Below are 27,710 nucleotides of genomic sequence, written 5' to 3'. Positions count from 1 at the left end.
TGTGCAAATGGAGGCAGAGTGCTTAGATTCTCAATTGTGTTCCCATGTGCATTTCACTTAGACAGTATGAACACAATCATGTATGACTGAAGTCGGTGGCAGGTCTCCATGCTTATCTTTGAATGGAGAAGGACCAGGGTTATCACTACAGCCATACTGGAAACTAATATAGCAATAATATTATTATTATTACTGAGAGAAGATAAATATCGGAACTAGTAACAATAGCAAGAACAGCAATTTGAAATTTCATTTCATTTTATGCTTATCCTGGAAACACAAAGCAATGTAAACATGCCAGCGTAGGCAGAATTTACAGGAGATTCTATCTGTTGTATTTTAGCTCAAACAGCAATCTGATAGAAGTCTCAGGATTACATTTCTAGGTCTATCCATGTCTATGCTACATGATGCTATCAAGGCCGAGACTCTGGCACTCAAATGAAACACAAGTGCGAACAAAGTGTCATTTACATCCAACACTAAAGTAAAAGCAATTTGGAAACTTCAGTAACTAAGCCTATTCATATCAAGCCAGACTTTTGTTTAATTTAATACTTGGCAGCTTTACTTACTTTTTTCTACTTCAGGTTTCAGCCTTTTATTCTTTATGAGAATCTTTCTTTTGAGGTCATTAGGAGAAGGTAAGGCTTTACCGGGATCAAGCTGTAAAATAATTTAAAGAAAACATTTAATAACAGCTGCTTGGCCTCTTTGTATCCCTATTTGGGATTTTGACCTGAGGATAGCAATGGTAAGGGGCAGTAAACAAGCAGTGCCACTTCAGGCACAACCCTGACAGGGAGTGTGACTGTAGTTATATTGTCTCCCCTGCTTCTTCCCTATCCCACGGGAAAGCCATGCTCAGGGAAATGTTGCTGGTTGAAACCAGCACATCAATCTCCAGCCTACATCATCCTCAGGTGCACTAGGCAAAACATCTCCTGCTCTCTCCTGCCTAGCAGTGGGCAAGGATGTGACTACAACTCTTCATCAGAGGACATCCTACCTCCACTCTCTTCCTGTGGTTCAAGCACAGCCCAAGTCACAGTTTAGTTGCTTGATCGCTAAATAAATCACCTTTTATGGTCCCTTCAAGCTGTAACAATGCAGGTGAGGCAGCCCACGCATATTTACAGAGCAGAAATGGGCTGGCACTGGCGAGTGGAACGCTGCCCAGTCCTTAGCTAGGTAACAAGGACTATTTTTGCCAGTATGGCTACAGGGTCGCATCTCCAGTATTTGTGAAAGGCAAATGGTAAGTTTAACATACTCAAGGAAAAAGGACGTTCCAGTTTGGGGAAAGAGAACAAATATTAATAGAAAAAGTATAAGCCCCATCACATCACTGAGAATTTTGAATGGTAATTGAGATTTGGGAATAGTAATTATCACCCTCTCCACCTCACACTTGCTAAGAATATTACACAGGGAGCTGCTGCTATAATGCACTGCGGTTTCCAGCAAACCATGACACAAGAACAGAAGATATTTCCTGGACTAGTAAAAATTCTTAGAAGAAATATTCAGATAGTCTTATCCTTAAATCCAACACTGAGTTATGCAGAAGCAGCATTCTGGATGAAGAAACAAAAGAACAAAGCACCCTAACTTGAAACCAATTAAAAGCAACAGAGGTGACAAATAACAACCCAGCAAAAAAATCCAGATCAACCCAATCCCACAAACAACAGCTGCAAACCTCCTTGCAGGAGGGTAATGATCATCCACAACCACCAGGCTAGCTCAGTCATGGATCAGAATGTCGGATGGAGAGAAAACACAATTGTTTCTGAGAGCACCTGGGTTGTAATTCCACTAGATGTCAGTGCCGCAGAGTTCATCTATCCCTGGGCTTCTAGGATGCCAGTCTGCATCCCCAAGCACAGGGCACAGTTGGATGCTCGTTTGGACAAACATTTGCTTTTACTTAAAACCAAATCTGCTTCTGTCAGTGACATGTCCCTCTCAAGCCTGCCCTCCTCTTCCAGTTGAGATACCAGAAAACAAGCACTCATAAAATACACCTTCCAAGCTCCTCCTGCCATCTCTGCAACATTTGCTTTGTGAGCAGCTGGGGACTGAATTCACCCACGAGGAGGAATGGACACAAAATGCGGAAAGATCAGTAGTGTTAGAGAGTACAGGCAGCTGAGGCTTAAATACTGGGCCCTGAGATAGCAGCATGGCAGCCTTTGGCCATCTCTACTTTAGGCTTTCCTGAAAGCAGCTGGAAGCTGTCTTCTGTGGGGAACGTGGCAAGGTGCTACACACGTCAGAGGGTAACACTACAGATTTAGTTCTCTGGGATGCACTTTTCAGGGCAACAACCTAATATTCACTGAGCCTTGTGCGTTGTTGTCCCTGTAAAGTGCAAGGAAAGCCAAAAGAAACAGCTCTAGAGATGATAATGCCAGGAGGCCCTTTGCAGAGGTCACAGGGGCAGGAGCTGAAAGGTAAGGCAGAGACCTACTTGCCATGGTCCCCACAGCACTAAAGAGCATCTGCAGGCTTTGGGTGGTTGCTGGCAGACTGAGCACATTGCTTAGGAGAGTGAGCGAGGCCTGGTGGAGTAGCTGCAAACACTGGGTAACAAGCTATTAAGTCTCAAATATTGTGTTTGTGAAGAAGTGTCTGTTATTATCTCCTGCCATGCAGGAGAGTGAAGTGCATGCAGATTACAGTGCACTTGACAGTTCAAATGAGGCTGCAGGGAACTCTTCATGCTTAATTTAATTCTTAACGCAGTAGTGGGGACCACCTAGACTGCAGGACCTGACCTGGAGCACAAAGCATGCAGAGTGCAGCTGAAGGAAGAGGTTTCCTCAGCTGAGACCATGCAATTTGTAATTAATTGTTTTTCAACAGTGACTGGCAATTTCAGAGTTATGCACGACCTGCAAATACAATGTATGTGGTGTATTTTATGCAGGTGCTGATATTACGTCACACATCAAGGGGATGGATTTCCCCAGGCTGCTTGACAGAGCCCTGTGCAGAAGAGATTAAACAAATCAGATAAGGACAAGTTTGTACCAAAAGGCAGACACCCAAAATCACTAGAAATTTTTAAAAGCACGGGACTGGCAGTGAACAGCAGTATGGGTGATATGATTCCAGTTTATAATCTCCTTTAAATCTAGCTAATATAAAAAAATAAAAGCACTGGCAGAATGTAACATACTGGATGCGTTTCTAGAGGCTGCTTCAACAGGAGATCTCCAAAAAGATCTTCACAGTATTTTGACATCTTGTACTGCTGATATTTGCTGGAAAAGATAATGTTGATTAACTTTTAAATATAAAAAAGAAATCACTATTACTCGGCAAAATAAAATAATACTAAGTGATGTAGACATCCTAAATTATATACTGCCCATTTTCTCTCAAGTGAGAAGTATTGCTTTACTGTAATTATACTGTCAATAAAAGTCCATTATCTGACATAGATGAATTTAATAAGACCAAAAATGCAGATTAACTGTATCCAACACAGCTAATGGAACATCCAAATATATTACACAGCTTTACCACAGATAAAAATGTTGCCAGTACTAAGCTAGATAAAGATCGACTACTATATTAAAGCAGAGTCTCTTCCAAGTGACATTCAGTATACCTGCATAGCCCTACACAGTTCTCAATTATATTCAAATTATAGTCTTTTTGAGCTTTATCTTCTCTCTTATACATTGTGCTTTAAAAAAACAAAACAAAAAGCCCTACAAGGGCATCACATACCTGCAGTGATTTTCAAATGAAAGAATTACGGGATATTCTGACGTAACAAATGCTGTTTCCTTAATGGCTTGAATTACATCCTATAAAATGCAATAATAGGATTCAAATTAGAACAGATCACATTAGAGCCATAATCAAACAGATTTTTTTTGTTCTCCACCCTGAGAAACACAGAGCTGAGTCTCAAATATACTAAGACAGAACTAGAACAAACTATGCGCTCATTCTTCCCTGTTCCCTGCAACACCCTGGACTCAGTGCCCAATGGGTGCCTCACTGCACTAGCAGCTGCAATGGCAGCTTCACCCCTGGACCCACTGCCATCTTCTCTTGTCATGGAGAATTTCTACTTCCAGAATAACTTCTGCATCTTCAGGTTTTTTCCGCAACTAAGGAACTTCTCAGACAACAGACAAGGTATTTATTCCGTGGCGCAAAGAGCCACAGGATGTGAAAATACGGGGCAAAAGAAGCAAGCCTGCTTCCTGAAGTTTCTGTGGCAAGGCAGACGTGACACAGGGGGTGTATGATGTGAGTTGGAAACAAGCCCTAAGATCTGGGGACAAGAAACCATGTCTATACAGTCTGTTGGTGTGTCACAAGGAGCAGTGTCTGGGTGCTGAGGAGGGGAGAGTGTCCTGCATGGATCCTTGTCCAGGGGTTCTACTGGGACTTACTGCCAGGTGTAGCAGTCAGGCATTTACCTTGAAAAGAATATCTGTACACATTGCTTTTCCATGCGTTATTATTGGCTCTTGGTCTTCACCTTTGCCATCCCAACAGTCCAGCTCTACACACCTAAAGGCCCAAGAAAAATTATGTCAGATTCCTTATTGTTTCAGTACAGGCGATCTACTCAGGACAAGTTCTGAACTGTGATGTTCAGAGTAGTAAGTTAAGAAGCAGTTTGGGGTATTATACAACTTATTTTAAGCTGCACATGTGTAATTTCAGACTGCTTTAAAACTTTGGGTATGCTACCTTAAATATAGTATGTGTGGGTCAACATATTTGCACCAGAACTTCAATGTTTTCAGCACTGTAAAACTCTTCTAATTTATTTTCTTACTCAGTTAACTGTGACACATTCCAGTATTTCAAGAAATCACGCAGGAAATCATAAACTGATTCTCATTTACATATAGCCTTCTTAATCACAAAGCGGAAAGCCTTCTGAAATTCTTCATTTGTCATTTTAAGACCCAATTTCTGTTATCTTCTTCACAAACTCTCTCCTGACATCAGTTTTTACATTCCATTGCCTTTTAATGTTTTTTCTGACAAAAATAGCATCTTAAATATGTAATTTTCATTTACCACACTAATATATTTATACATTCAATTATGCAATATATCAACACCAAGGTATATTATGTAGGTTTCAAGTATTAGATTCACAAATATTAAAGGCTGTTATGTCCTGCTTCCAACCTGCATCCCGCCAAAAGCACTTGTCTGTACATCTCCACTGAAGACTTGCCACCAAACTGCCTGCCTGTTAAATATGTATTGTGAGAGGAACTGATGAAATAATGAGCCAAAGGATGGTCCATTTCTTGATATAATTCCAAACGGTCTAGGAAAACTGGGGCATTTTCATCTGACATCAAGTATCTGCAAAAGCCATCACTTGATATGACACCTAGAAGGAAGAAGAAAGAGTGGTAAATTACTCCTAGAAATTTAGAGTGGGCAGGAATCAAACTGTCTCATACAGCAGGGACCCTAGTACGAAAGCTATGTTTAAAAAGGCTTTTGCAAGCAAACCGAAGCTCTCCCCTTCCAGTTTTCCAAGCTGACCAGTAACTGCGTCCCTCGTGCAAAACCTGCCATCGTGTTCCCAGATAACATAAGGAAAAAAATCAGATGGTCACTTAGCTCAATAGCCAACATCCAGCACTCACCATTAGTAGACCTAAGGTATCAAGAGGATGAGAGAAGGCTAATAAATAGTGACATCTCCTCAGAATGCTCCCAATAATTTTGGGCTCTGGGACTTTGTGAGCTTGCATGTACCAGCCTGCTACAGTACTTTTCTCCCCTCTTTCATACTTAGTCCTGCCCTGACTGTACTACATCACTGTTAATCAGCTTGCAGTATGTGCAGAGACTGACAAAAACAGGTGGAGGTGTACCTGAAAACATCTGCAAGTGTTCATTTGCAAAGCATTAGGAAAATCTAAGATACCTTTGAGTTGACTGAAATACAGGTTTATTCCTTTATAATGAAAAGCAAGTCATTTTCTACAAGGAACATGGGATGGACAGTAATTCAGAGGACAGAATTCTTAACACCTTTCTCTTATCAGCTGTTATATGCTTCACAAATACAAAAAATGTTTTCATTAAAATTTATCCCTTGATTGATAAAGTAAGAATAATCAGTAATGCAATATCAGTTTTAAAGTGGCCAAGAGACTGAAAAATGATGTGGGTTAGGGAAGAAGAGATTACTCACTAAGAGTCACTACAAAGAATAGTTATCTGGCACTAATTTGGAGATTGCTTTCTCTAAAGCCATGTATGAACACTCAGCTATTGTTAAGGCACGGGCTGCAGGAGTCCCACTTTTATTTTGTTTAAGACAACTTTTCTCTTATACAGATAAATCCAGCTTTCCATTCTGCTCCTAGCTTTCTGAAATAAATCCTCTACTGAAGCTCAAGTTTTCTGTGCTTTGTGTCAACCAGAAGTGAACTGTTTGGAAGGTCTTATTCAAATCCTCTCAGCTGATTCTGAGCTTTGGAAGGGGAAGAAAAAACAGGGTGAAATGGAATTTTCAACTTCAAGAAATTTTTTATTTTGTTGGTCACTGAGAACTTAAAAGCAGCAGCACAAATCATCTCATATGATACGCACTCCTAGCGCATCATCTGGTGGAAAAAAGTCACAGGTGAGCAAGCATTCTGTGCAAACTATAGCTGAGACTTCAGCAACTTATCAGAGCTCTCTGTGCTCATCAGAATGGCCTTGGTATATTTGACGTGCACTGACCGCTTTGTATCAGGATGGCTGCCTGTGTAGCCACACTACAACCTGGATCAGAGAAATAATCCTCCTAGAAAACCACTGATTTTGAGGGGGGAGATATTTTTCAGCAGATCGGTTTCCTGATATAGTTCACCAGCTGGCCACCCCAGTGCTTGCCCCTTGACCGCAAGGACTGTAAGCTCCCTTTTAAGAGTTTGGATGCTTTGGAATGAATTCTCCAAATGCCCCAAACCAGTGAATACTAAATTCCTTCCCATATTTACCTTTTCTCTTCAAGTCTTCATCTGGCTCGTATGTCTCAATTATCTGCATTGCTCTTTTTGTGTCATAAAAGGGAAATAAAATTTCATTGAGCCGAGGATCTCGTTGATGCTAAGGTTAGAAAACAACGGAATTCAGCAAAACAATATAGTGCATGGCTATCATCCAAGAGCATTTCATTACTGCAGATGAGAAAGAAAGAAGTGGACATTTAAAAAAAAAAAAAAAACAACAAAAAGGAGCCCTAAAACTTACAGAATATTCAACAGTAACTTTAGCTTTAGACAGAAAACAAACTTTATCTTTCATAAGAAACCTAGGCAGTTTGCTTATAAAAGTATTTTAAAAAACCCCAGTGCAATCATATTGCTATTGCTTGTTTATGAGAATAATGACTGCACACAGCATACGTGCAAATGCAATGTTGAAAGTAAACAGCTAAATCTCTCTTCTTTGTAAATTCTCTCCCTAATCTTTTTTGTAGGTCATGTAAACTGACAGACTTGACAGATGGCACTGTAATCACCTCTGCAAAAATGCCGATCTTCAGCAATACCTACGGCTAAAGTAAAAATTAAAAGTAAAATAAAGCTATGCTATAAATACAGAATTTGAAACCTGAATTTAGAAATATGCAACTACTGAGGATTATTTGTGAATAGTAGAAACATTGTTATTAACTATTCAAAAAACAGTATAGGTTCTTAGAATAAACTTATATGACTTAAAAAAGCTTCACAGTATCATCTCTTCAGTTCTCAATAATTTACAATATTAGGTTTTCATGATATATGTAATATTTAGCTACAATTTAGCAGTGATTTCTAATCCACTACTAAAACTCAGAGTTTAAGTTTTCGCTTAATGTGTGCTATGGTAGTTTTGTTTCTCTCCAAGCTGGATTAGAGCTGCACACTGTGTGCCTGATTCTCCACCAAAAAGAAAACTGAAAACGGAGTAGTGGCATGTAAGCAGATGCAATAAAACATAAATAAATAAATATGACTGTGAAAACACTCTTTTACTCCAGTAGGTGCATAGTTTTCAAGCTTTAGTTTAAGCAGAATTCAGAAATGTAACAGGCCACCCCCATTTTGGTGATCAATAAGTTGGAGTGGACAGGATGGCATTGATATGGCTTGGCACAGCACTATCAGCATTTGCTGTAATTTCTTATGTGTAAACTTTTCGACATTTTTTCAAGAAAAAAGCAATATCCAATCAAAAAATAAACACTTGATCCCTTTTCTTACAATTAATACCTTAGTGCATGTGCTTGATTAATTCCAAGAAATTACAACCAATGCCAATTTAATCATGCAATTAAGGAGGGATCTTTCAAGTAATGCTATTGACAGTCTGCAGCATTTGAAATACAGCAGTTTCATTCACTACAGATCAGCAGGCTGGATATCTAAGTAAAATTCAGATGAAATATGATATCAGAGCAGATGGATGCAGAACATAACTTGCTAAGCAGCACACAACAGCAACTCAACACTGGCATGCAACAGTATAGTCTACTGTGACAAATGACAAGCTTTATACCATTAGTGACAATACACCACTTCAAACAATTGGAAGAAATAGTAGGGAAGGTTCTTAACTCAAGAAAAGTGCACTTCCCTACTCTCTTTCTTATACAGTTAGTCATATCAAACACAAGAAAATAAATGGGATAAAGCAAAACGCATCTTGAGAAAGAGTCCCAGCATTATTGTAAGGAGCTAAGAGAAAAAAAACCTCTTCTTGTAGCAATGATCATTTGTCATTATTGATTTTCCATTTGAATAAAAATGTGTCTTTAAAGTTTACTTACTTTAAAAAATGAAGCAAAATTGACAACTGATTACACTTTTCTTACAAAAAAAAAGGATGACTGCTTACTAGCGCCTCTTGGTAAAATGTTCTGCACTACTGAGCTTGTTGGCACAGGGAAGTTGTAGCCCAAAAGCTGATCAAAACTAAAAGCATGAAGCTTCACCTAGAAAGAAAACATGTCCCAGGCCTAATCACACATGTCTGTCAAAGTCCTATTGATTGTTCGAGTTATCATTTGAGGGTGAACTGTCTGAAAGTATGGGGACAAAGAATGTCCTATGATTCTGCAAAGAGAGAAAGATTCCCTAACCTGGCCCACCATCTCCTCTCCGAGTGGATACAAACCAAGATGCACAGCAGTTAACAATGTGCCAGAACCAGTTTTGCTTCTTGAATTTGTCCTGTGCAGCAGGTAGAGGGGTGTCCTTTCATGGAGATGAAAACCAGAGGGAGACAAAAAGAGCAGGGGAGTGGGAAGGAGGGAAGAAGAGCAAGCAAGAGGGAGGGAGGGAGAGGAAGTGGGAAAGAGCAGGATAGAAAAGGATCACCTCATACTTCCTTCCCAGGAGAAAGGATGAGTCCTAGTCAGACTACTGAATTTCCATTTTGACAGTTACTTGACTTATTAATTTATCACTGCAAATGAACAGCAGGAGCAAATTTCACTAGTAGTGATCTCAGTTCTTTTTTTTACTACATTTTATTTTTTCAAAATTTGACTTCAAAAAGACCTAGACAATATAGTCAGTTCCTGACACTAAGTAAATTCCTAAAACCTTCCCAGAAGCTTTAATACTGATATACAATTAAATCAGCTGTCAACCAGCAGCACTTAAAAACCAAACAGAGACAGCTGTTTGGAAGAACTCCAGGAAAGCAGCTCACTCGCCACTCATACCCAGTAACGTATCCTCTGTGCTCCCTTAAAAACCCATAACACTTAGAGCTTCTGCAACATGCCCTGGAGGCTAGTGAATTCAAAATGATTTAGGTTAAAGACTTTCATGAAGAATTGCTCTGCCAAGTAACTCCCCTCTCCTATATAAAGATAATAATCCTTTTATACTTTCCAGCATTAACCAGCACTAATTGCAGTGTTGGCCAGCTGTCAAAGGGACAGAAATGACCCCTTCAAAAGGGAGATTCTGGGTCATTTAATACCTCTCAAATCACAACCAAAACTCTAAACTCTATTTGGAGACCAGAAGACCTGCAGCACAGAGCCAAAGGCATTAGCTTCAGTCATCAGAATGAATGTCCTACTCTATAAAATCACTTGACTAATTTTTCCCAGCTCTGGTCACCAACCGAAGGGCCAACTACAAGATTTCAAAATGCAAAATGTGTCAATAAGAACGTAGCCAACGAGATGCACCTTTCTCCAATACTGCCCATAAAATAAGACTTCTGATTCTGCAAAGAGAATGGCTACAACAATATAAAACCGAGAGCACCACAATCCAATTTTAATTCTGTAATCAGTTCCTTGAGATAGCCAGGACGTTCTTACAATTGCTGGCAGCACTACTTCAGAAGTTTGGGCTTCAAGGAAACACACTAAGCTAAAATAATTACAGAGATCAAGTTTAAAATAATGAAAAAACAGTAATTTAATGAAAAATGAGGAATAACACTAAAAAAAGAGTCAGAAGCTAATATGGTTTAACGTGTGGCCAGGGCTGTGTGCTTCAAGCAGTGAAGTGTATCTATCACAACAAGTGAATTATGGGGCTGAGGTACTTTATGGTGATCACTTAGAACTTCAATCACAATGTAACCCTTTCTCTCTTCAATGCAGAAAACAAAAATGACACAGCTTAGCTATGACCCCAGTCCTGCAAACATGGAGATACTGAACTTTGTAAATAGCTGTGACAAAAGAATATCTCTCAGTATTAAGATTAAGCACGTGCTCCAATTTGCTAATAGAGAGAACTATGGGGATATGAACCAGGGCCCCAAGTGTGTAACCATTAGTCCTAAAGCTGTTAATCTTCTCACTATCTATATTTTTGAATACTCTTTCTCCATGTAATTTAGGTTTGGTGAAGAGTAGGGCATGCATTGCCTCCTGAAAATGAAAATGATATTCTAAATTTGATATATGTTGAATCTTCATACAGCAGTATCAGATATATAAACATATACATTTATAAATACAAAATACATTTATAACTAGTAAAATAATTTTAGATGGGCAGACTTTTGGCAATGCACCCAGTTCCTAAAAGATCATGCAAAGAGATAAAGCAGCTATCCATGTTCCAGATGACAAGAATCTACAAGTACAAAATCAAGTAGAATATGCCTGTTTTCCATATGTATGTTCTCATCAAATCTACACAGTGTACTTAATGTCGCAGTTCTGAATGAGTCCATCTTCTATAACTTACTGTGCTTTAGGAATAGAACCCCCACACTATTTATTGAACTACTTTGCACACTCATGATATTTTTAAGAAATACCATTAATAAATACTCTTGTCAGCAACTGCATTAGGGAAATAGAGCAATAAAAATATTTTATCTTTTTCTGCAGATATAGTATTTTAAAATAACATATATAAAATCTTAAAATACCCTCTTAGCTCTTAGATTTATAACAGATTGAAATAATACTGTTGAGAAGAATCAAACTACTGTTTATAAAAGCCTACTTCATTTTCTCTGTTATTCAGAAGGACTACCAGATATATTTAGCTGTGGCCGACAGGTAAAGTAACTGCTTATAATAAAATATCAGGTGTATTTTACTTGAAACAGCATTAAATGTAACAGTATAAAATGTATAAAACATACATAACACACAACATAGCACAACAGCAAGTAATCAACAGATGCAATCTGCAAAGCCAACATGTAGAAAGCACAACAACAGACAAGGTTGGAGCTGATTTTTGCACCTGGATGTTACCATAATGGAAAGATCAGCGGATCAAAAGCACAGCAAATAATGACATGATTCATGCAATGGGAAGATTGGAAGAAGCAAGCCACTGCAGACAGACTTGTATGGTAGTTAATGTATGAAAAAGCTTACTTCATTTAGAAAGCTCACTAATTGGTCTACCGTTAAATAATCAGTTTTGTCTCCATTGCTGAAAAGAAATTTATTAGAGAATGTAAGTTTTCATATACGATGCTACAGTAGGTATGATTTACATGTTGACATTGTTGTTACTTTTAAAACCACCTACTTTTCTACCTGAAGTAGCTCTATAATCTTAAAATGGACAGTCACAGAAAACATACTAACTGTCTATGCTTGGCACAGTATATCTCCCGTACTTCCTATAACTTAACAAACATTACTTCATAAAACAACATGTAAGTCCTCCGGCTGAGAATAAATTGAGTGAAGAAACTTTTTAAACTTCAAATTACTTATGTAATTTAGTTAGTTCACATACTTTGTTAATCACCTACAGGAGCAAGTTAAAATTACAGTAGTTAGTAAAGCCAATGCAAAAAAAAAGTTCCAGGTGCTTTCTCTAATTCATGTAAAAGTTGCTCTAAAATAGAGAGTGAACTTTTACATTAACAGTCTGACAGGGAAGGGGAAAAACATAGACTTGAGTTTGTCTTAAAATACTGCTGATGCTACTAGGATTCAAGGTTAGATAATCTTTACCTTGTTCTATTACTATTAGATATGGACTAAAAATACAGCAAAATTAGTTTAAAGCAAATTATATTAAATTTGAACTTACATCTTCTTAAAGAGGTCCTCTATGTCAGTTCGGGGACATATCTTTTGAGTGAGCTCATAAAATTTCTCGTAAGTAAATGCTGCAGGTTCAATTTCATCATTCTGTAACAAAATGCAAAGGTACATTTATCCAGCAAAAGAGAACTAATATGCTCTTTTCCCAAGAGCATATCTTAGATCAGCAAAAGCAATCGGGAACGTTTTTAACTTTTTACATAATATACGGTTACCTAGTCTCTTTTGTATTTTCTGAAAACAGTTCTTAATCCATCTTTATTGCAGATCTGTTTGAAGTACTTATACTCTGACCTCACAGCAACATCAATTCTATATAAACACAGAACTGAAAGAGTCTTTATTTTTCTTTTGCAGTTTAAAAAAAAACCCAAAATAGCGTACAAACTTCAGGATTCTTATACTGAAGCCAAGGAACGTCAAGAAAAAGCCTCAGGTTTGGTGCAATGGTCTTAAAAAGCAAAGCAGCTCTCATATAGGGCACGTAAAATTTCTGTGAGCTAACATTAATACATTCAGTATCATGTCCTCCTCTGAACAAGATGAGCACTGCAGCAGAGAGGAACATTTTCATCTCAGGTGCCAAGCACTGCGACAGCTGGGGATTCACGACTTTCTCCCTGGCTGGAGACAGCGAGCTGAGCCTGCAGGGGGGCCCCTCACCAGGCACTTGCTGCAGACAAGCCAAGAACCAAGGGTTGGAGGCTCCAAAAGGAAACAAGGGAGCCTGGGCAGGGAATAAAGCCAAAAAAACAAGCTGCAACTGTCAGCAGGCACCACCTCTCTGGGGCTGTTGGCAGGGCCTCCTGCTGCCAGTGGGCAGAGCTGGACAGCAGGCCTCCAACAGGAGGGGACAAAGAGCAGGTGAAGCCCAAGAAATGTGGCTGAGAGGACAGCACACACACACAAAAAAAATCATGTGCATATTCTGTGCTCATATACTTTGTATAAATGCATGAAAGGTAGTCTGTAACTGAAAAGAAAGGAAGCTTCATCTAAGCAGTTTAAGGACTGCTATGTCATCCACATTTAATTACGTTTCTGTTTCAGTAAACAACCCACCGTGATGAATAAGTTACTTATGAACAATAGGCATGTTTTTGTGTGATGCAAATGACTTAGATCACAGCTACGAATGTGAATGATTCATCAACTTTTTTGTATGCAAAAAAGTTCTTCAAAACCATTACATACCTTTCCACTGGGAAGACCTAATTCCTTAAGTGCCTGAAAGATCACTTTTTCTGTTTTACCTGATGCAAAGGTTCTGGTAATGCTAAAACAAAAAACAGTGGGGGCAGGGGGAAAGGAGAAATGTTAGTCACTTCTCTCTCTCTTGCTTTTACTGCCAACATTTTCCTCTGGCTTCAAGTGATGAATGTAAGCATCTTCCAAGTAATAGCTCAGCTGAAAAACTGCCCTAAGCTTCATAGGGCAGCAGTTCTCTGCCTACAAGCTATCCATTAGAAAATGTATCAAAATAATGAACTGCAAAAAAGAACAGAAGAGGGTTTTTTCCAATATACTGGGATACAGAGCCATGCAAAACATTATTCTGTTGGCTCTTTTAAACCCCATGCATAGATAAATGACTGTTTAAAAAGTAGCAGATTCTGCAAGTGAGGAGACTGGTGGCTCCAGCCATTCCTGGTTGTGGTGACTTCCCTTCCTTTCCAAGCATTACCCTAGGCCTCCCAGGGTATCCATGAGGCTGGCATGAACCATTCCCAAGAGCAGTTTTCTCCCTCTTTCTTTTTCAAGCAGTCGCTACCAGCAAGAGACTCCTCCATGCATGTTGAATCTCATTCCCTGCTCCCATGCCAGCTGCAGAGCTCCCTCACCTTACGAATATCCACGCTCTGGACATACTAAACACAACTCATTTACGAAGGTCTCAGCTGCCCCTTAAGTATTTCCACCAAACTGATTAACATCCACCTCCTTCCGCAAAACAGGAGTGATTTCACCACGCATGAGACTGACAAACTGGTTTCGCTTGAAATTAAATAAATCCAATTAAAGCTTAGCTATTTGGTGTGACTAATGTGGAAGCGTATGGTCTATTCCTGTTTCCATTTGAGATGAATTTGACCAACCTCTAACTTTGGAAAAGTAGATCCAAACTTGACAGCTCTCCTTCCCTCTGCATAGGGTCTAAGCTAAAATGATGTGTCCCACAACAACAGAAGTCTGTATGCAACATCTATTTCTAATGCTAACAAAAGCTGCACTTTGGGAAAGACTCTACAGTTGCTTGATAAGAATATGCTGTTTTTTATCATCAAATGAAACAAATGCTTGCTGAGATTTTTTTGTTAATCTCATGCATACTAAATAATTTCACATGGTGATAGACATGAAACTGTTGCTGTTATTTGTTGCCATGGCAATTCAGTTGGTTTACTCTCCAAAATACTTTAAACCGCCTCTGTAAATATCTTTGTACTAATAAAATTAAGATCAGAAAGCCAAAGATCTAAACGATAACATAATATTTTTAAAAATCTTGGTCTTTTTTTACTGGGTTCTTACAACAGTTAGATTTCTATGTCCCTATTTAGGTATCTAAATATGTTATTTGATTTTCCAAAGCTGATAAGTACCAAAATGTTTTCACTAAAATACAGACTGAATTTAACTTTAGGCACTTGCTTCTTAAAAATTTCAGGCGTTTATTTTTCTATGCATTCTAAACCACAGAGCTCTACAATTTACAACCTATCTCCAAGCCCAGAAAAAAAATTATATGCCTGTGCTAATGAATCGGGCCTCAATAATAAATGTCATGTAAAACGCTAGTTCAAAGCATAAGTAGTTAATCAGAAACTGTGAGCCAATATTCCATGGCTGCAGGGAACTTATTTTTTGATGCCAAACTATTTTTTATTTCACCAAAGATGACAGCAAACATAGCAGTAATTTGTAATGAAAGCAGCAGTCTGGAAAAGACTGCATGAATCAGAAAAGATTGTAAAAATACAGCATGACACTTTCATTTTGCTAAGGATATTGTGAATAAAACTACTTTTCCCTCTGTTAGAATAGACTTCATCTGAGCAGATTTACATTCCCCTTGTTGTACATCTTGGAAGAAATCTGGCTATTTCAGAGGCAAGTTACTGGTCAATACATACATATGGGTGTTTATTCCTCATGTTCTACTGTGGTTTGGGGCTTTTTATGCTAACATGTCAATCTACTTGCTCATAGATAGTCCAAATATTTCTCAAATCTGAGACGGAGGGGTATGAGTCTATCGTGCTTGCTAATGGATTAAATGACTTTGTTACTTCAGACCTTCACCACTTTCCAGCCATTACTTAAAAAAAATCAAGCCAACACATAAACTGTTCAATCTTTTACCTTGGTTCCACTGAATTCATCAGTTTTGCTAGAACTGGAAGTACCACTGCCTACACTGTAGAAGAAATTATCTAAAACTACAATTTCCAACCATCATCTGAGTATTGAAACATACATCTTCCAGACACTCTGGAGTAATCAATACAAAACATATTTATCAAAAAAGTGTAATTTCAAAATTAACTTAAGCTATACGGTAAAACAGATGTAAGCCTCATTTTTCATAGCTTAGCTTTTTCATTTTTTATATATATTATTTCATAGTTAGAAGCTAAATTAGCTTAAATCCTTTTAAACGTAGTTATTCAAGGGATAAGCACAGATTGAGCAAAGCTCATTTCTAAACAGGCTCAAGCTGAACAGGTGCAACTTGTGCATTTGGAAAATCCATTTGCTGCCAACAGAAAGTTGCGAACACCAAATAAAATCAATTTCTTTAAAGGCTGACCTTTTTAGTCATCATCTACAGTAGTGTTAAAATCTGAAAATATAAAATATCTTACCAAATGCCCTGTCCTTTTAAGATCTGTAGATGTAGTTCTAGACTCAGACTGCTAAAATTTATTAAAGTCCAAAAGACTTATCTGTGCTCTCCTAAGGTTTTCATATCACTAATTGCCAGAATTTCTTCTCTCCCAAACACATTAGGTTGATAGAAATAGATTTATGCCCCACAGTACATTAAAATCCAGAAGAAGAAGAACCTTTACCACTCTGCAACACCCAACTGTACTAATGAGGAATCAGGAATATTTATGCCATTTACCACCAACAGCCTACGGAGCTTCTTAAGGCTCATCATTCCCTATGGCCATGTGCTAGCTGTAAAAATATGTCTTAAACCTGAAAAGAAACTCAAGGAGCTCTGATTTCCCAGGTGAGTTGTTTTTTTTTTTCTCTTGGTGTTTCACTGCACTTCTATGTAAAAATGAACTACAGGTGATCTGGTGATACACATTCCTATAGCTTAATAGATCTGCCAGGAGAGAATAACCTTCCTACCTGTATCCCCAGGCTGCTTTTCCCCTTCATTCATATTCCTCCTCTTCACCTTTCCTCCAGCCTCTCACTGACATCTCTCCTAGTCCTGTCACCCCAAAAGTTTGGTACATTCACCCACGCCAACATGGCACATTCCTTGGAACATCCAGATGTAAAGAACAATCAGCTTCCCTCTGCACAGCGTGGGATAGTGGAGCCCTTACAAATTCATACTGCAAACTACTTTTGAAATAAATTAAGCTGCAAGAGACCGATTTATGGGAACCTGGAAATAGTGCAAATTTGAAAAAAACCCAAATGCGTGGAACTGGTAAAATTTTTAAGAAAAATGATTCAACTTCAAAAGATCATTCAAGTCATCTAAAATCAAAACTGCAGATACGGCAGGAAGATTTAATACACTGGAACCAGTGGACTGGACTCTCTTCAGCAATACGCAAGCTTGTCTACATAGGCAAATCAGTGTGTTGTGGCACAACGGAGCCAATTTATGCCTCACTAAATGCAAGGTAAAATATTTCAAGGCATAAACAATTTCAGACAAGCTAACGCCCTATAGATTCATACCAAGGAGTAAAGCTCTATGTTCAAACAAAGGCATAAAACTCTAGAGTCTTGAAAATGAATCTGTTCCCCGTAGTATTTTTCTCTTATCTTTGCCCTTCATTTGATATTCCTCATGGCACTTCTGCACAGAGGGTGCCCCATGGCAGTTTAGTTCAAGTTTGAGAAATAAGCAGGGGCTTGGCAACATGAAAGCTAAAAGATTTATACACTGAAACAGCCTTAACACTGTCAAGGTGTCACTTGAGTCATGAAATTAAAGAAACCTGTAAGGCAGCATGGCAGGCTCTTTGTCTTTTTGCAGATTCCATAGATGCAAAATGCTCTTTCTTCCTTAATAAAAAACATTCTGTGAGGCTTATCTTATGAAGTCCTCCTTTTTGCTCCCTTCTGTGAGCTTCTATTTATGAAAAAACAGCATGCCCCAAAAGTGGGGTTTCACAGAATGCATAAGGAGGAAAGAAGCTCAATGTAACAGCAAGAACTAATTTCTAGAGCAGGAGGGGGGAGAATTACTGCCTAGCCAGAGGATGGAAAGTCAGTAACTTGTAATAGTTAATAGCTGAACAAAAAGAAATACACTGTTCTAGCCCTTCTGTTAACAACAACGACTAACTCAATGATTCTTTTTCCATGTGGAGAAACTCAAATATTATCCTGGGGGTTCCTATAAAAGCAAAAGCATTTCTGGCAGAGCTGTATCTGTCTCTTTTACAAGGAACTACATTTTAAAATGTCCCTTTTTGTCCTTAACTGGCCTGTAAGTTTTTATAGTTCTTTTGCTAAGTATTTTGTTAATTTTTACAACTGGAAAACCCATATCGGAGTTTAAGGAGTTTTAAGTTGAGAAAATTCAGCTCTAAATGACTTTGAAAAGAATTACAAGCATTCATATCTTCATTGCAACAGAGAAAAAATAAAGTCCTGCCTAGTTCACGAAGGAGGTGCAGAACTTGGCCAAGTTTGTCTAGTTCTGTACTTATTTTTATATATGTATTAGTAACAAAACTGATATTATAATTAATTATTAAGTCACAGAATTTTATTAACATTATACAACCAGTACCTGATAAAAACCTGAACTCCCAGTCATGCTTACCTCCGAACTGGAATTTTCCCATTTGTGTTCGTTAGAAAAGCCAGTTTCATCCAGCTGAAATGAAGAATGGAATATTTTTAAAATACTATTTATTAAAATTGGGATCTAGATACTTATATTTAGATTATTGGCAAGTCTGTGAAATGAGTATAAACAAATAATTGTTCTGTAATAAAAACGTTTTCTTCAACCACTTAGTGCTTGAGGCAGAGCAGTTCTGTAACTGTAAAGGCAAAAAGCATCTCAAAAGAAACAGTACATCAACTAAAATGAGTATGAAGACAAGAAAGACTCATGGGGGTTTTGTTTGCATATGCATCAATAAAAGAACAAACCAGACATTAACTAAAACATACAATATCATTACATTAAATATATATATAATTTCTCCTGGGCAAGTGTCAGATATAGACTTTAGACTTCTTCTGATCGCAATGAAAGATAAACCCTAAACTAATTTAACGCCATTTTCTTTATTACAGTGGTTTGTGATTGCAAATGTTGAACTATGAAAAACAAAATATTATTTAAAAAAATAAAATACAAGGAAAATACAAGCACAGAAAAATAAAGGAGAAAGGGGAGGAAGGAAACTTACTGTTTCTTGAGACATGTCATTGGACTGACATTGTTAGCTCTAAAGTTATGTATGATGGATCCAAGCCCTTCTACCCATTGCTGAAAAACACGAAAATACAGAAACACCTAATTAGGAAAACAGAAGAGGGGAAAGAAGTAGGAAAATCTGTCATGGGGGAAGGCTCTGCTTCCTTGCAGCTAAGGATAATGTTAATAACCTGAGTTGAGGAAAAAACCTGCCCACTTCACAGCCTATAATGCCACGGAAAAGTCCAGCCACATTTTACCTATTACTATTTCATCCTTCACTAAACAAAGTGATTGTGCTTTCCATTCTTCCAAGTATGACATGTAGCATCAGCGGTGCTATTCAAACAGTTTATTGTTAACAAAGGCAAGCAGTCTGTTGATTGACTTATTAAGCCTTCTGTTTATAGCCCATATAAACATATGCCTCCCTTTCAGTTGCAGCTGGCAATATTAGCTATTACTAAGCAACATTATACAATATGTGATCATATATTTAACTGGTCGAGTTTTAGAAAAGGAATGTAACAAAATATTAATAAGCTAGAGCAAAGCACAGGGAAGCACATCAATTGTTCAGTGATGCTGGCCTCATCTGACATCCTGTTACATATTCAAGTCCTGCTTGCTTTCATCCTTAAAAAGCAAAACATTCCAGTTATCGTTGGGATGACCCTCAGCCAAAAGCAGCATTACAGCACTTATCCAATTCCTTTTCATGGATATATTTTTTCTACTATGGCTTGTACCTAGACTTTGCAGTACTGTATAGAAGAAGCTTAAGAATTAGGCCCTAACACGAACACTCATTGATTTCAGCAAGAATCCTGCCAGGATAAAGCTATAGGAAGAGAAAAAAAATGACAGCACTACAAGCCAAGTTCAATCTCTGTCATGCCATTGTAATGCTAGGATTACTTAACAGATAATTTACGCTGGTAGAACTGAGATGGGATTTCGTCCACTGCTTAACATTAACCTTATGAATAAAGAAGCTTCTTGCTTCCAGCCAAATTCTGTGCATGTAGCTTGAACTGACTTGGGCAGGATCCAGAATTTGACACTTATAAATAGATGCAGATGACTATATTTTCCTTTTCATGAATTAGTGCTGTACATCTACAAAACAGATGAAAAAAAAAATCATTTATATAGGAGGAATACTAATGAATTTGGAAAATGGCATATTGTAAACTGTAGGCAGTAAATCACTATGGGCTAAAATAAGCTCTAAGGTGTCAATTCAGTAGATAAACACGCTTCAACATCCACTTGTATTCGTGACACACTACAAGCACATCACAAACTTCTTTTTAAACAGGAAATTCTTAATCAGACTTAAAAATTCACCTTATAAAACTATTTTGCTTCAGGAAAAGTAGCCATTTATTAAGACATTTATTAATATTCAATTATTTCTTTTCAAACTATCCTTTTCAAGAAGCACTGAATAGAACATGCAAACTAATGGAATAAGTGCATATCATTTAAAAATAGAAGTCTGACTTCTGAGAAAAGCTATTGTTTGAGGTTGTCTCAGGTGTGTTTTCAGGCTTGAAAACAACCCACCAGTAACAGTCTGCCCTCCCATTTCTCTTTTCCCAACTGCATAGATAAGATGACTTAGTACGGATGTACTCAGTATGGATAGTACAGATGTACTTGCCTAGGGCTATAAAGAAAGCAAGGTTCATGGGAAAAGATACTATTTATTAGAACCAATATAACTGGAAGCCCTGGATAGACTTAGGGAACACTTATCTTTTCCTACAAAAGTTCGCTCACCTAAGATGATATAGGATTAGTGCTAGTGATGATTTCAGGATAAATGCATGAACAACTCTTACATCCATTTCCACCTCCTAGAACCACCAAAATTCAATTATCATTCAACTATCCTCAACTATATAAGTGTGTTTTGTTGTGGTGGTTTAGTTGTTTTTCTCTTTTCCTCTGAACAGTAAAATGTAACGTTACTGCTGTATTAACACCGTCAAAGCTATACAAAAGTGTATGCTTGTATGATCTGGATTAGCCAGTAGTCCCTTAAAAGCTCCTCAACCTTTCAACACTGACCCATAAAGTAAAATGACACATATTCACTGCAAACAAAAAACCTTTATAAAATTAAATTACACAAAATGCATGTTGTAAATGATCCTCAGTCTTTCAAACCTCCCATTTTTTTCTACTAAAAGCCCCATTGGAGTAGTACCGGCAGTATCACCATTTCAACAGGAAATCAACTCACACAGATCCATTCCGATTTGAAGGCAACTGATTGCAGCTACACCTGATAAAACAAAATCTAACATTTAGACTAAGGTTACACAGCACTCAGTTCTGAAGTTACTTCTCTAAGTCAAGAACAGTTGCCAAAAAGCAACACTGCTAGAAAGAAAACACGTATAGAGAGAAATCAATATGCTAACTACTCAGCGAGTAATTTCTTTGCAGAAATTGTCCTGATGATTCCCACTTTAGAGGACTCCCTAATCTTTTTTCAGTGATAATGCCCTTTCCTGATAGAGATGCCAAATCAGGAACTGCATTCTCTCACAGCAAAAGAGCACAGAACGACAGCCAAACACTGAAAAGCCACAAAATCATCACATCTCTGCTGGCATCAAGTAAGGGGGTAACCTAAGAGTCTCTGTCCATCTATGGCACAATGTCCCCTGGGTAAGACACAGCAGTTTGAGAGACACATTTGCCCGTCTGTTCCACTCAACACAGCAGCACTACAATGCAGCATCTGCCTGCTTGTACTTCAGCTTGGGGCTAAAGCAATTTCTGGAGCATTTCATCAGATATTCCTCACAGTTACCAGCCAGCCCTAAATTAATAAGAGAGCTAAGGAAAAAAAAATGAAATGCTTCTGAATTGTAAACGTACTACCTAAAAGCCAAATGACATAAGACAAAAAAACCTCCCCACATATAGGTTAATATACAGGTTCAGTGCAACACATTTAAACTTTGTCCTTTTGAGCCAGAATAGTCTCCAAATAACAACTATCTTCATAATCACTTTAAAGGCACTGTGATCCAGTGCACAGATACTCACAAAATATGCAAAGCCTGAATACCCTGACAAATGTCAAGCTGGCAATATATTGCTTTCCTGACAACAAACCATTCCCAGATTTAATGTACACTTGGTTGATGACCCCGTGGAAGGGATGAAAGAGAATCTCAGATTTTTCTCACATAATGTGCTATGAAGAACATAGCAATAGCCCTGCTTGTATGTTATGACAGCACTCCTGGTTTTACAGGTGAAGCAGAAAGACCTGTGAGCAAACCTATGTGAGCAAACAAGGATAAAGATCCTCAATTCTCTTTTCATGCTCAGCATTTCCAAATCACTACCTCTACAAAGAAGGAAAACCCTATAATAAGTTGAAATTCTGAAATGGGGTAGATAGGAAACACTTCACTTGCGTCCTACAGAAAATAGAGTTAGAAAATGTTTTTGGCAGAAGTACATGAGACGTTTGATTCTTAGTGATGCTAGTGCTAAATATTTTCAGATTTTCAAAATACGGTTCAGTACCTTTACTCTGTCAATGTAATTCCTGAATGGCTCTCTAGATACCAAGAATTAGTCCAGGTTCATATAAAAGAGGAATCTGGGCCCTGATATCTAAGCCCAGAGAAACAACCATAATGAAAAGATGCAAAACCAAAGACAACCACACCTTAAACACAGACCCTTAGGCTGACACAAGAGGTCAAAATCTAAGTATACTGCAGGCTGGACTAAGCAGACTGTTGCTTTTCTCAAACAAGATCCAATATTGTCAAATATCTCTATAAGGAGAAGATGCAAGAAAAATTGATCAAAGCAGCACACTCTCAGCTTTTGCTGTAGTACTCAAATACTTCCGATGCACTTAGTGACCTGGCATTAGCTGGGGTTCATCAAAGACACACTGGCAGCTGTGGCAGGGCGCATAGATAAGTTTGACCTCTCAGCTCTCTTTTAGCCGTGAACATTTCATTTAGAAGGCTTAAAAAGAGTAAAATTTATGAAAGGCTAAAAATCACTACAACCTACAGCTCATTAAATTCTAGACAAGGTCACACATGGCTTACTTATAGATGAGGTCAGTATTATTCAGACCTCTTGAGATTTTACCTTCACTTTTTCACAGTGCAGTCTCTCCACAGTTGCCCTCTACTTGATTCAAGCATCGGGAAGGCTGAGTAGGCAAGGAGACACTGCTCTCTGATTTTGGTATTCAGTGCCTGTGACTGGCTGCCAGAGGCAAGGGCTTGATACCTTGAAGGTTCAGGAAACCCACAGGGAACAGAACCAAGTTTCCCAATTCTTACCAAGACAGACACAGCCTGGCAGGATTCCCTGGTACTTCGTCTTCCTTCACTGAGGCTATGACCAGTAGATGTCCCTGTTCTCTCAGCGCATATGTCTCAAAAGTAATTTCTCTTCTATGAAAACTACCATACCTCTAATGCAAGAAAGCAAAAGCAAGGAGAGCAGACAAGTGATGGTGTAAAACCCATCCCCTACCTGGCCAACTGCAGCATAGGCTTGCAGGGTATTGCTGCAAAAATTCTGTTACAAAGATGAAAGGGAGTCTTCCTACTTTCAAGTATTTCATCAAGCAAGCTGAGGCTCACACAAACACTCTGTATTGGGAGTTGCCTGATGTGCTTCCCCACTTGAACAAAGCTTTCCAACCCAGAATGACTTTTCCAGTATTTGAGGGGTCTGCTCAGAAAGTGGCTGGAAAACACACTTTGGCTGCTTTTGTATACAGACTAAGACAAACAAAGTGGAGCCTTACACAGTGAGAGAGATCTCCTGGCTATGGAGAACCAGGGCTGAAGTTTTTGATTTGTTCAGAACTCCAGGTGGCACAGACAAAAGAGTACATGAAAAAGGTGCATTGAAATCACAAATGCTTAACTACAGGCTGGCTAGGATATGAAGATTTCTCTAGAAAACACGCGATTACACACTTGGCACATGGCTACCTACACACGTAAGCTGCGGTTATATATTTAAGATCGTCATAGTTTAGAAACGTGGCTATGAGACATAAGCCATGTACTAACATAACGGGACAAGGAGAGCAGCAGCAGACTTTTAGAGATCTGTTCAAGTATGTTCTGCAGGTTTCTTGGAAAGTTTTGCTTTGAAACATCAAAACAAGCCAAAGCTATGGGAAAACAGAATTTTTCTGTAATGTGACTGTGAGATATTCCTGTGGGAATCTTCCGCTACCTTCTAGTTTCCCTCCTACCAATACAATTTGTGAAAATAGTTAACAGCTTGTTTCATGGAAGAAAGCCACTATCAACTGAAAAAGAACTTTTTTGTTAAGTCAAAAAGAGCCATACAGTAGAAAAGCAACAAAAGTGATCAGCTTGAAGTGTTTCATCTTAACAAAACCACAGTGATCCGCTTAACCATTTTAAACCAACTGAAATCAATTTTAAAATGAAAAAAATATTTCAACTGAAAAGCTGAGAAGTTTAAGAATGTCAAAATGAAATGCTTTCATCTTCAATGCCATATTATTATTAGCTGTAAGATAAAGCTCACCTTTTACTTGAAGTTATTTGTTAGCATATGAGTAATAAAGCATTTCAGCACCTGCTGTTCATGCTGGTGCCTCACAGTTTAGCCATCAATGTGTGATTAGCTGTCTCAGTGAGTAACGCACCAGTAGAAAATGTCTGTTTTCTACCAAATCCAGCTATGCCAGTGTAAAAGGTTACTCTGCTCTCCTTCCCACCCTGTCTCCGCTGCAGCTGCTCCTCTCCCTGCCTACCACCAAACGAATCGTCTGCATCAGCACTTCCCAGAGCCAGGTTATCTTCAACACTGGTGTGAGCTTTGCCCCTAAATAGGTGACCTAGGCTTAATGCTATGGTTCTTCCTTGAAGTGAATTAGGAGTGTTCACATGAAGTCCTCGGTCAGCAGGGCAGTGGGAGCAGTACTTTCTGGCAGAAGGACAGAAACTATCAGCTGGAGAGATGGCTCTTCCCAACAACACAGCTGGATCTGGGAAAGAACAACTGCCAGGACGAATTTACCCCGGTACGCAGTAATATTAAAGAATGCAGAAAGAGCTGACTTGACTTAGGTTAATCTTTTAAATTAAAGTCCTTAATGCATTGCCAAAGTGGATAAGAAATCCAGATTTTGGGTTGCTGAACTACAACAGCTTTATTGGACTTACTCCAGCCTACATACCATACTCTAAGGCTTCACATCAGCACTACATCGCTTCTCCACTAAGGAAATTCACCCCCGAATACTCACAGGCCTTTTGAAATGTCCTAGATTGAAAAAAGCAGATTATCAGATTACTAGGTCAAAGAAAGCCCATTTGAGAAGCAAAAATAAAAAACACACACATATGCTTACACCTCTAATATTGTGTGTGTTTTAATTTTACCTCACAGTAATTTACATGACCTGATTTAATCAGCATTCCAAACATTAGATATTAAATTCCAACTTTTACAGTTGCTCTCAACGTCCACAGTGGAGATGCTTTAGGAGTGGACCACAACAGCTGCTTGCAATCAGAGACAGAATACACCCCATTTTGTGGTTGCTTCGTTTTAAGAGTGGAAATGAAAACCAATTTCTCAGCTGAAAACACCAATAAAATTTAAGTAGATAGAATGTAAATACCAGAGTTGAAGCTTGGAGACAAGTGGAGAGATAATAAACACACTCTTGCTGTTGGAATAGCTATACTTGGAGCTCAGCGATGACTTGGCCAGACCTGCTGAGCACATCGCTACAAGAGGGAGAGGAATGTGGGGCTGTCCCAGTGCAGAGAAGATGACAGATCACAACAGCCAGCCTGTGAGCAGCCCTGCCCACAGCAGGGAGTAGCTCTGCACATGCTCACCCGCCACAGTCAGGGTGCCCCTAAGGGACTGTCCCCACGCTCTGCCACCCTGCCCTATCCGCATCGTAGCATCTGCTTTCCACCAACACCGCTTCTCACACGGGCAGCCTGAAGAAGCCAGGAACTTGCATTAATTTTCTTCTTTGCCACGGCTACTCGGTCCTGTTGTAATGCAGTCTTCAGTCAGTAACAATTACGTCTTGTCCCATTCTAAAATACTATGTACAGAAGCAGAATATCTTTTTGCCCTCTTTCTGGGCAGAAAGCTTCTGGCCTTTTGTATTTAGATCTGTCACCAAATCCCCTTATTTTAAAATATTCCAATCAGGTGTCGACCAATCCTGACCCTGGTTTATCTGAGCAAGAAACAAAAGATCTACAAGTAATGCTCGCCTTCCTCACAACATCAGGGAAGGAAACAGCAGAAGCCAGTCCAGATGCATCCCTTACACATATCTGAGCTGCCTCAGCTGCAATCACTGCTCCTTCTCCAAACTCTTGCCTCTGTCGTTTCACAAGTGGGGCTTACTTCTGAACATGGATTAAATCAAGGCCTGTTTTAAACTGCAGTTAGTAGCTACATAGCTACTTAATGCCTTGCAAAGACTCAGTTCTTCTAGAGGAAATTTATTATGTCCCAGAAAAAAGATGTCTCCTTATGAACAAAACAGGAAGACTTAAGCACGAAGAGCTCCATGTGCAGGTAGCTCCTAGAAAATTTTATTTTAACACAGAAGTATAGTAGCAAGCTGATGTTCTTACCATATACAAAAAGCCAATACAGCACAGGCCAAATTACTTCCCAGATGTCCAGCAAAGGTACCCTAGAAAGCTCCAAATTCTTTTTGGTTTGATCTACTTTACCCTCTTCCTTGTGCCTCAAACATATCAGATCAGGTGGATCACCATTGTTGACAAGTTCTGAATATATATATATTTTGGTGAAAAGACTCCCAAATGTAGGACTATCACATTTATGGGCCTATCAGAGTCCACCCACAAGCTGTCTGCAGCATGACACACCACTTCCAATAAGTATCTTGATGGTTAATGGAGTAGATATTTTAGCATAATCAGCTCATCAGTTGTGACAGTCTATATAACTGGCCAACTTACCCCTCTCTAATCAATTAGTTTAAGCCAGCTTATTAAGACCTCAGGTGGCTAAAAAATATAACTTCAGCGTTTTCTTTTCAGAATGAATCAGAGACACTGTTGGGTTAAGTATAAAGGTGAATGGTGCCAGCATCTCCTTTCTTTGCTTCTTAAATGTTTTCAAAACATAACTGTGGCATGTTATTTCCTAAAAGCCTGCTGAAAATACACACAGTAAAATCAATTCAGTGTAGCCACATAAGTTATACAAGTATGTCTCCTATCATGGAGTTTACTCAGTACTGGCAGTGTTTAAAGAGGTATGGTTCCAAAGCAATGAAAATTCAACCAGGTCTGCCAAGGGATTTAGTGATGTCACTTTCGGCAAACAGACGTTTAGGTTTAAAAGGAGGGGCTTTATCAGGTGTGTGTTACTGTGTTCAATGTTTACCTCACAGGCAAAATAGATTATAATACACCCTAAGCACATATAATCAGAAAAGAAGAAAAAAAAAGGTTTATTTTAAAAAATCCCTTGAATCTCTGG

At 38.6% G+C, this 27,710-nt stretch overlaps 1 protein-coding gene across 13 annotated transcripts in view; it reads right to left on the bottom strand.

The window, feature by feature from the left end:
- Positions 1-27,710, bottom strand: part of PLCB4 (phospholipase C beta 4) — a 183,742-nt gene that overhangs the window by 48,941 nt on the left and 107,091 nt on the right. For all 13 annotated transcript variants that reach the window (XM_071805675.1, XM_065833746.2, XM_071805674.1 and 10 more), the window contains 11 exons: positions 19,165-19,244; positions 18,567-18,620; positions 13,733-13,814; positions 12,525-12,625; positions 11,855-11,912; positions 6,996-7,104; positions 5,173-5,383; positions 4,446-4,539; positions 3,742-3,821; positions 3,185-3,269; positions 576-666 (listed from right to left, as the gene is read on the bottom strand). In XM_071805675.1, the coding sequence (XP_071661776.1) occupies positions 576-666; positions 3,185-3,269; positions 3,742-3,821; positions 4,446-4,539; positions 5,173-5,383; positions 6,996-7,104; positions 11,855-11,912; positions 12,525-12,625; positions 13,733-13,814; positions 18,567-18,620; positions 19,165-19,244 (1,045 nt within the window). The remainder of the gene's footprint in view (positions 1-575; positions 667-3,184; positions 3,270-3,741; positions 3,822-4,445; positions 4,540-5,172; positions 5,384-6,995; positions 7,105-11,854; positions 11,913-12,524; positions 12,626-13,732; positions 13,815-18,566; positions 18,621-19,164; positions 19,245-27,710) is intronic.

This window comes from Patagioenas fasciata, chromosome 3, assembly GCF_037038585.1.
Source record: "Patagioenas fasciata isolate bPatFas1 chromosome 3, bPatFas1.hap1, whole genome shotgun sequence".
Classification (NCBI taxonomy): Eukaryota; Metazoa; Chordata; class Aves; order Columbiformes; family Columbidae; genus Patagioenas; species Patagioenas fasciata.
The sequence above is the reverse complement of the archived record's forward strand: the minus strand, read 5'-3'. Positions and strand labels throughout refer to the sequence as shown.